The sequence below is a fragment of the Haematobia irritans genome, chromosome 5 (genome assembly GCF_050003625.1).
Source record: "Haematobia irritans isolate KBUSLIRL chromosome 5, ASM5000362v1, whole genome shotgun sequence".
NCBI lineage: Eukaryota > Metazoa > Arthropoda > Insecta > Diptera > Muscidae > Haematobia > Haematobia irritans.
The window spans coordinates 174,813,943-174,825,158 of record NC_134401.1 but is presented as its reverse complement, the minus strand read 5'-3'; the positions used below and the strand labels follow the sequence as shown (position 1 = coordinate 174,825,158).

At 34.4% G+C, this 11,216-nt stretch overlaps 1 protein-coding gene across 1 annotated transcript in view; it reads left to right on the top strand.

Annotated features, from left to right (window-relative positions):
- Stacl (SH3 and cysteine-rich domain-containing protein) overlaps positions 1-11,216 on the top strand; it is a 240,838-nt gene that overhangs the window by 222,239 nt on the left and 7,383 nt on the right. Inside the window, 2 exon segments of the mRNA XM_075313433.1 lie at positions 6,929-7,062; positions 7,248-7,343. Of these exon segments, the coding sequence (XP_075169548.1) occupies positions 6,929-7,062; positions 7,248-7,343 (230 nt within the window).

Sequence of the window (11,216 nt, the reverse complement as noted above, 5' to 3'; positions counted from 1 at the left end):
TTTATTACTATCCTTTTTGGATTTAACATCTACCTAAAATCAATTGGACAACATCAAATGCCACACTGATTTTTTTCTTCTTGTAATTCCGGCACCCAGGGAATCTTTGTGGAACAAGCTCTTCATATCTACCCCTTTTCTACATTAAGGAAAACATTTAATCGTCTTTCTGTTCCATTTGGGAATTGACCAGGAGAATTTGAATTTTGTACATTCAACCAAAATGAGTAAACTCCTATACATTGAGAATATTTTGTAGTTAATCGAGTAGAAAATACTTTCATTAGGGAATGGAATTTGAAATAGGAAAATTTGAGGAAAATGTTTTATTTGAAAACAAAAAACTCTGAGAAATCAATTAACCGCACATCACTCGTGTAAATTATTTTTTCTTATATCTTCATTAGGGAGCCCTCAACTTTATTTATTAGTTTAATGTAATCGCATTCAATCAATTTAACTTTAGCTAAATTTAATTTAATTACTCTTAAAGCGTGTCTTTCGAAAATGTATTTCAACCAGTGTTGCCAGGGGAATTTTTCGGATTACTTTACAAGCCAAATAAATGCCCTAATATTTTTCGTTACATATAAACAAAAATATCAAAATAAAGTGGTTTTATGTGCTTTTAAAACGTAAAATTAAAAATAAATTTTTATTCAGACTTTTAAAAATTAATTTATCTCAAAAATAATACAGTTCCTTAGGGAAAATAAGTTTTTTAGACTATTGATGGTCTATTGAAACTATTTCATGTTCGGCAATAAACATACTAAGATGTTTTTCAAAATTGCTCACCAAATTTGGTTCATCACTTCTTTTCGTAAATTTGGTTCATCACTTCTTTTCGTAAAATAACTTTAACTTATTCTTTTTGCCGAAAAAGTTTTTACGTGAAGTTTCCATTTACTATGTTTCTAAAATTCTAGTTTACCACAGCTCATGTGTTTGTCACAAGTCATTAATTCACACTAACAGGTTGGCTGATAAGTCCCCGGTCTAACATAGAAAAACACATTTTTTTGTCAAAATTCGTTTTTATTATTTAACATAGTTCCCTTCAAGAGCGATACAACGATTATAACGACCTTCCAATTTTTTGATACCATTTTGATAGTACTCCTTCGGTTTTGCCTCAAAATAGGCCTCAGTTACGGCGATCACCTCTTCATTGCAGCCAAATTTTTTTCCTGCGAGCATCCTTTTGAGGTCTGAGAACAGGAAAAAGTCGCTGGGGGCCAGATCTGGAGAATACGGTGGGTGGGGAAGCAATTCGAAGCCCAATTCATCAATTTTTGCCATCGTTCTCAATGACGTGTGGCACGGTGCATTGTCTTGGTGGAACAACACTTTTTTCTTCTCATATGGGGCCGTTTTGCCGCGATTTCGACCTTCAAACGCTCCAATAACGCCATATAATAGTCACTGTTGATAGTTTTTCCCTTCACAAGATAATCGATAAAAATTATTCCATGCGCATCCCAAAACAAACAGAGGCCATTACTTTGCCAGCGGACTTTTGAGTCTTTCCACGCTTCGGAGACGGTTCACCGGTTGCTGTCCACTCAGCCGACTGTCGATTGGACTCAAGAGTGTAGTGATGGAGCCATGTTTCATCCATTGTCACATATCGACGGAAAAACTGGGGTGTATTACGAGTTAACAGCTGCAAACACCGCTCAGAATCATCAACACGTTGTTGTTTTTGGTCAAATGTGAGCTCGCGCGGCACCCATTTTGCACAGAGCTTCCGCATATCCAAATATTGATGAATGATATGACCAACACGTTCCTTTAATATCTTTAAGGCCTCTGCTACCTCGATCAACTTCATTTTACGGTCATTCAAAACCATTTTGTGATTTTTTTTATGTTTTCGTCGGTAACCACCTCTTTCGGGCGTCCACTGCGTTCGCCGTCCTCCGTGCTCATTTCACCACGATTGAATTTTGCATACCAATCAATTACTGTTGATTTCCCTGGGGCAGAGTCCGGAAACTCATTATCAAGCCAAGTTTTTGCTTCCACCGCATTTTTTCCCTTCAGAAAACAGTATTTTATCAAAACACGAAATTCCTTTTTTCCATTTTTTTTTCACAATAACAAAAGTTGCTTCACAAAAGACGCTCTATCTCTAATTGACTTACAGACGTCTAATTTTGACACATAACCCAAGACAATAACACATAATCCAAGACATTGACTCCAATGACCAATGCATTTGTCATTTCGCCATCACTGTATAAAGTTCCATATCTGTAAATAAGCAAGCAAGCAGACTACCAACCAACCAAACCAATTATGACGTAGAAACACTTTGAGTATCTGTTGAAAAGGCGATAGTAGTCCTTGTAGTGTTGTTTGTACCACAGGTGTGCTTTATAATGTATCCATTAACATAGTTGCGTTAAAAATACTTACCTATATAGTAAATATATAGAATATATAGATAAACAAATACAAAAGCATATACATACACGAACACACACAAACCATTTATATGCCCTTAAGATATCCTGTGTATATCTCATGGCTATGCTATTATTGCTGTTATTGTTGTTGCTGTTGTTGATATTTTAATTTGCTAATATATTGGAATTAAAACGTTCAATCACCATTGAAGACAGTTCGATAATTGATTAACAAGAAACGCCCAAACCATACCATTCACTCAAAAGAAATTTAGCAAACACATACATACAAGTCTATGTATAGTAAACACCATTCGAATTATATTTTATTACTATCCTTTTTGGATTTAACATCTACCTAAAATCAATTGGACAACATCAAATGCCACACTGATTTTTTTCTTCTTGTAATTCCGGCACCCAGGGAATCTTTGTGGAACAAGCTCTTCATATCTACCCCTTTTCTACATTAAGGAAAACATTTAATCGTCTTTCTGTTCCATTTGGGAATTGACCAGGAGAATTTGAATTTTGTACATTCAACCAAAATGAGTAAACTCCTATACATTGAGAATATTTTGTAGTTAATCGAGTAGAAAATACTTTCATTAGGGAATGGAATTTGAAATAGGAAAATTTGAGGAAAATGTTTTATTTGAAAACAAAAAACTCTGAGAAATCAATTAACCGCACATCACTCGTGTAAATTATTTTTTCTTATATCTTCATTAGGGAGCCCTCAACTTTATTTATTAGTTTAATGTAATCGCATTCAATCAATTTAACTTTAGCTAAATTTAATTTAATTACTCTTAAAGCGTGTCTTTCGAAAATGTATTTCAACCAGTGTTGCCAGGGGAATTTTTCGGATTACTTTACAAGCCAAATAAATGCCCTAATATTTTTCGTTACATATAAACAAAAATATCAAAATAAAGTGGTTTTATGTGCTTTTAAAACGTAAAATTAAAAATAAATTTTTATTCAGACTTTTAAAAATTAATTTATCTCAAAAATAATACAGTTCCTTAGGGAAAATAAGTTTTTTAGACTATTGATGGTCTATTGAAACTATTTCATGTTCGGCAATAAACATACTAAGATGTTTTTCAAAATTGCTCACCAAATTTGGTTCATCACTTCTTTTCGTAAATTTGGTTCATCACTTCTTTTCGTAAAATAACTTTAACTTATTCTTTTTGCCGAAAAAGTTTTTACGTGAAGTTTCCATTTACTATGTTTCTAAAATTCTAGTTTACCACAGCTCATGTGTTTGTCACAAGTCATTAATTCACACTAACAGGTTGGCTGATAAGTCCCCGGTCTAACATAGAAAAACACATTTTTTTGTCAAAATTCGTTTTTATTATTTAACATAGTTCCCTTCAAGAGCGATACAACGATTATAACGACCTTCCAATTTTTTGATACCATTTTGATAGTACTCCTTCGGTTTTGCCTCAAAATAGGCCTCAGTTACGGCGATCACCTCTTCATTGCAGCCAAATTTTTTTCCTGCGAGCATCCTTTTGAGGTCTGAGAACAGGAAAAAGTCGCTGGGGGCCAGATCTGGAGAATACGGTGGGTGGGGAAGCAATTCGAAGCCCAATTCATCAATTTTTGCCATCGTTCTCAATGACGTGTGGCACGGTGCATTGTCTTGGTGGAACAACACTTTTTTCTTCTCATATGGGGCCGTTTTGCCGCGATTTCGACCTTCAAACGCTCCAATAACGCCATATAATAGTCACTGTTGATAGTTTTTCCCTTCACAAGATAATCGATAAAAATTATTCCATGCGCATCCCAAAACAAACAGAGGCCATTACTTTGCCAGCGGACTTTTGAGTCTTTCCACGCTTCGGAGACGGTTCACCGGTTGCTGTCCACTCAGCCGACTGTCGATTGGACTCAAGAGTGTAGTGATGGAGCCATGTTTCATCCATTGTCACATATCGACGGAAAAACTGGGGTGTATTACGAGTTAACAGCTGCAAACACCGCTCAGAATCATCAACACGTTGTTGTTTTTGGTCAAATGTGAGCTCGCGCGGCACCCATTTTGCACAGAGCTTCCGCATATCCAAATATTGATGAATGATATGACCAACACGTTCCTTTAATATCTTTAAGGCCTCTGCTACCTCGATCAACTTCATTTTACGGTCATTCAAAACCATTTTGTGATTTTTTTTATGTTTTCGTCGGTAACCACCTCTTTCGGGCGTCCACTGCGTTCGCCGTCCTCCGTGCTCATTTCACCACGATTGAATTTTGCATACCAATCAATTACTGTTGATTTCCCTGGGGCAGAGTCCGGAAACTCATTATCAAGCCAAGTTTTTGCTTCCACCGCATTTTTTCCCTTCAGAAAACAGTATTTTATCAAAACACGAAATTCCTTTTTTCCATTTTTTTTCACAATAACAAAAGTTGCTTCACAAAAGACGCTCTATCTCTAATTGACTTACAGACGTCTAATTTTGACACCAATCAATTGAAGGTTGGTACTATATAAAAATAATATGCATTTAATACTAGCGACGCCATCTATGTGTCAGACCGGGGACTTATCAGCCAACCTGTTACTATGTATCGTCTTTCACTTCAGCGAACAAGCCCTTCCTACCTAAATTTTTATTTTCGATACTTTCTGATGGTTTCCGACGACTTTTTCCTGGAAAATAAATAAATTACGAACAGCAAGTATAGTTAAAAAAAAATTACCAAATTTTTAGATAATTTTTCGTTGGAGAGTATTTTTATTTTTTCTCTTTTAATTGGTGAAGATACTTGTAACGAAACATAAATGTTGCCACACATTGTTAAAGATCAAGCCTTGCCGGCTTCCAATGAAAACTCTAGCAAAAAGCGGGCGCGTACATAACTATTTTTCCTTCCCCAGAGCCACCAAAATATTAAATTTAGCTGTATTCGAAAAAAAAAACAATTTGGATGTTGTTTCCGAGCCATGATTTTTGATGTATATACACAAGTTATTTCCACCTCCCCAACATGTGCCATGTTTTCAACGCCAAAACCTATTTATCTCAGTAATATTGGTAGCAGTTTTTGTTATTTAATACTTTCCATAGTTTTACCACATATGTGGGACCGGTCTGACAAATCAGTCTTACCGCTGGCCGTTTGAATTACCTTTCCCCTTCCCTAGTAAGGGAAAATATGGGCCACATTTTCGTAGATTTGTTATCATATCTCAACACTGGAACTTGGCATCACAACCAGTCACCTTATATAACATAACCTAACCTTACCTTAACCTTAAGTTCTCAAACTGCGATATCACAATGAAGTAGTTAGTCTTATGGTGATTTCTATTGGTAAAAAAAGTGCAACATTTATGAAATTATTTGAAAAATATAAACAACTGGGTTGTAGCATTCAGGTTTATAATACATGTCAACATTATGAATTAGTAACATTTCTACGATGACACTGTAGTTTAGGCGTAAATCCAATTAAGAAAGAAGTTGGGTAACCCTAGGTTTACACCTTTTCACCGAATCAAAATCGCCTTTAATGTTTCATCATATATTATCGAACCTATATCACCGCTTATTCGGTGAAAGGAATTTATTTCAACCGTGGCATATATTTGTCTGTACAACCCACATTAAATGTTAAGGTATCGTTACTTTTTGTCGTACCTTTTAATTGTTGTGACACTTTTTTTCATTTCTAATTTTATTCCTTCTACGCTACAAATATTTTTGTAATCTTTTATTTCAATTTTCATTAAAATTACAAATATGATCGGTGCCTTAACATATAATCGAGTTTACACGTCCACTACTACAGTTGAGGTGAGGATTTTTCCCTACTCATACCACAATGTTTTTAAGCAGATAAGTGTAACGCCAGAAAATATGCAAATCATTTTTTCTATAATATGACTTACTCTAACGAACCTTATATTTTAAAGAGTTATTTTCAAGGATATAGAGATAAAGAGATTGGTTTAATTTAGATCTTGTTAAAGTTATTGCAAAATCGTAAAACAGAGTCACTTTTTGTGCCACTATATAGAAATTCTCAACACTAACGATAATCACATAACATTGGTATTGGAATTAAACAGTGTGGCATTTATTGCGAATTACCAAAATTATCTTGAGCAATTTTACACAGGATTAGGTCAAACACAAAAAACAAGATATCATTGTAATTGTATTTGAAAATGTATGAATAGCTAAAAAAGGGAATACAATTAATTATAGCTTATCACCTAACGTTTTATCTGATTACGAAGTTAGAGCATGCCAATATTTTCATCATCGTAGAGTTTTATGTTCAACCCCCTTCCCTACCAAAATTATAAACTGTAATCTTAGCACTTTTATTTACAATTAACTATCCGCACTGAAATTTCCGTATATCCTTCCGTGAGCACCCATCACTTCTTCTTCCCCCCACCCCAACAACCGTGTCCATTTCTTTTGATGACATTTTCTATTAATTATTTTACAAATTTGTTGTAATATCTCTTTGATATATAGCCCCCTCAAGCCCTTCTCATCAAGGACGTAAGCTACTCTATGCCAGTCGTGGAATGCGTGGAGGCAGTGTGGATCTGCCCGATGAAATGGAAAAATCACAATCCTCGGCCAGTACATCGCCATGTCCCTCCCCCGTAAGACATATTCAGGTATTACCCCCTTTAATACATCCTTCCTTTGCATGCGTGTATGCATATGTGTGAGAATATCCTTGAATATGATACCCAAATAAAATGCTTCAGTTCTCCAATTGTTTATGATTTGTTCTCCAACATGGTCGTGGAAAAAACACATAATTCTCTATTTATTTCCCTTTCAGAAATCACATCGTTTGCTGCCCACAAATCTATATGTGATTCTGTATAATTTTAAGGCACGCCATTCCGATGAATTGGATCTGAAGGCCGGTTACAAGGTAAGAATATTTGCAAATTGTAAGGAAGATACCTACAAAAGTATTAAGATGTAATCTATAGGCAAATTTTGAATATTCCCGTGAAAATGAAATGCCATCTGAATAGTTATTCCCTTGATATTGAAGAAGTGTGAAAATAGAAGAATTAAATTTATATTCTGTATAAAGCTATCACATATCATACATTTACAAAAAATGCGAAACTTTTCTTCTAATGAATGTCCTTAGATGAAAGTGCATCCTCCCTCTTCAAATAAATATTCAAAGTTCGCCTTAAGAAGTATGACTTTTCGACTTCTTAACATAAGCTTTTGGAGACATCTTCGTGCGTTTATGGACATTTTCTCTTATTATTGAACATCTTTGGCCGACAACGATTGAAAAGGAATGGATAGTTGGAAAATTCTGCAGTCAATAACATCCTTTTAAATTTTCCAATTACATTATGAACATGAGCATCGATTAGTCTACCTTCCTTGGCCTACACGAAAATTCGAGAAGTCCATTTTGGCCACAACAAAAATCGATAAAAATCGACAGCTGCTCATTTTGTAATGAGAATAACCAAAGTTGAATATACTATGAAATCTTTGGTCTAAAAAAGAACTGTATAAAATATATGTTAAATCAACTTAGTCTATATTGCATAACACAATTACATTCACACTTATGTCATTTTGTGCACTGCACTTTAATCCCACCCTCAAGCCGTCCAATCAAAATTTCAAATGAGTACTTACATGTCTCAATACCTTTCAACTGTTACTCTCATAAAAGCATATCAACATTCAATATAATTTCATAGTTTTAAGTATTATGAAAGGATTTTGTTTTTTTTTCATTCTTCCCCATATGCATTCGGACGAACACAAAGGATATTTTTCTAATTTTATTTTTACACTCACATTCACTGCAGTAAGAAATTTTTTCTATGTACTTTTAGGGATTATAAAAAGTTAATATCAGAAACCTCTCACTTTCTCAATATATTGACAAAAGCAGCTGTTGAGATGAGTTGCCGCAACTGTGGATGTGCATGAATATAAGTCCCTTTGCTCGTTCCTCTTTGGGTTTCGCCTCCGGTGTCATGTCTGTGGGGGTGATATCAAAAACATTTTGGTGTGCAATATGTACAAGGACTGTTCCTCATGGAGTCCAATAGACTATAATCGAAAGTTTTGCATTAAGGTGGAATGACTTATGAAAATATACCAAAAATATCTCTAAAAATAACTAAAATAAAGGATTTTACTTTTACACACATTCGTCTGGCGTCCTTCCAAGTAACGATACACAGATGTATTTTCACGTAGTCTCATAAAAAGTCTACAACTAAAAGGGCCAGTTTTTGTATTTTGTGGAAATGGAGTCAAATCGCTTTTGATTGTTACCGAAATTGGGTACTCGACCATAGACACAAAATCCAAAAGACCAATTTGAAATGTAAGGGGAATGTGAAGTCGATCCATTTTTTGATACCCCAGTTCTTTTGAAAATATTTTGCAAGTTTTTAAAGACTTAACTTTTTGATTCTCATTATGTTACAATGCCTATTTTCTAACCAGTCATTCAAACTTTTTTGTACTTAAATCAAGCATGCAATATCCTGAAAAAAATCTTGAAAGCTTGAAGCCTTTTTAAATTTAATACATCAATTCTTTATTTATTTTAAGCAAAAATGTTTTTCTTTACATTAAAAAATAGCCCGTTTGAAAGACATACGACAAGGCGGAAAATTAAAAGCTTTAAAATTTAATAAAAACAAGTAAAAGCTATTTTCTTTTAAAGTCCTTATTTTCAAGATATTTGTCCTTAATAGCATGTAAATATTAATCCTTAGACTACATATCCTCAAAATTTTTCCCTTCTTCCCTATAGCTACTCCCACCACCTTGATATTCACATAGCCATATGTGGTTAAATCTCATATACACACAAACACACATCTCAGTATGTTGAAATACCATCAGCAAGATGTAGTGGAGGATCTCGTGTCTAATGCATGGTTTTCCGTTGACCAAATATATCTGAGGAGATTTGAAAAACATTGCACAACAAAGCCAAAAAAACCATTCATATGACACTCCAAATTCTCATGGAGAAGCTCAAAGGATAACATGGACGAACACATGTTCAACTGTGATAAAACCCATACGAGAGATATTGGCAGCAATTTAGCCAAAATCTAAACAACACCAAATATGCTACGGGTGCCCACAATTGTACAAACCAAATGTGAACAAAAGAGAACATTAGCGTGGAACATAAAATCCTTTTTTTCCGAACAAATATAAATTTCCTTAAGATCCATTGCCATAAAATTGGTTGTCAATTTAAGCCTACGGTTTTGCAAAGTTCATTATTCTTTGCCCATAAAAAGAACGAAAAAAATCTAACGGAAGAAAAATCACATTGAAGTTTTTGATTTCTTTTTTTAAGAAAATAGAGGAAATTGTGAATATGTTTTGGTTCATGAAGCCCATAGAGGTTTTTTGTATTTATATTAATTGCTAGTGGTAGCCTGGCTTACAAATGACCATGGTTTCAATCCTAGTTTCGGCCGACACTATCTGTATACCATACATTATCTGCAACATTGGTGGTACAGCTTCTCTCAGTGTTTTCACAATAATGTGAAATGTCGGTCAGCCTCGGCTATAAAAAGGAGGTCTCTTGTCATTGGATTAAACACGTCATCAAATAAAGGTAGCAATTTTTTTCAGTAAATTCAGGGTTCAGTCCCTGCTTCGACCGAACACACAAAAGTTTTTCAACGGTGGATAATCCCCTATCAGCAATGCTGGTCACATTTCTGAGTGTTTCAAAGCTTCTCTAAGCGATTTCATTGCTTAGCAGCAGCACTCAGTGCACTGAAAAGAAGCATACTCGGTTCCAAAGATTTTGTCTTTACTTTAAAAAAGTTGGTATTGATTCCGAGCCAAAGAAGCGGAGAATACAAGTAAGGATACTTTTAAGACACAATTCTCTTTTAAATGTAGGTTTTGTGTACTTGCTTCTAGGAAGCAAATTTTAATTTTTCGCTTTCTCAGCTTTTTTTCTTCATATGCTATCAAAGTCCTTTAAAAACGAGTTAATGGCAACTTTATTTTCCAAATTAGGACTCGACTTCCAGTAGAAATTATGCTATGTTTGAAGTAAAAAACTTCTTTAAAATAAAGTTTTGAAAAACATGTCCTATATTTGAACGATTTTTTGCTTTGTAGTAAAGATGCAAAAAGACAACAAATTTAAAGACAATTTCATTAAATTTAAAGAATTTTTCTGAATTATTAAAGTCAAGTTGACCTTAGCCTATAAATTTTTTCTTTCATGTTAAGATACCCATTTTTAAGTCAAATCACTTAATTATAAGGACAATACGACTTCATTGAAAAGTTTATCGACTTGTGGACAAGGGAAATAACTTTATTTTAGAGAAATGCGTCTTCTATGCTAAGCATTTTAAAGACATGAAATATTTGACCTCACGACAATATTTTTTTCAGTGTGATAAGAGAGAAATTCACCACTGTGGTATCACAAAGGACTGTATAGGCCAAGTGAGCTTGAAATATCGAGCTGCAAGTTTACCTAACCTATCCTGCGTCACCCTGTTTTCTTGTTAAATTGTTCAAAATTTCCTTTTCAAAGACAATTTCTTTCCTCTACATATACCTTGGTATTTTTTTATTAATTCGTTTCAACAGCATTACCATCCTTAATATACAACGCATATGTAAATTCTTTTGTTGTGCATCATAAATTAGAGTATTTTTCTTATTTGTGCAAAATCGAAATTTTAATTCGGCTTATGACATGTTCGCAAACAGCTGAAGGCTACAAGGCGGGTGTCGCCCGGGGTAGCAATTTTCC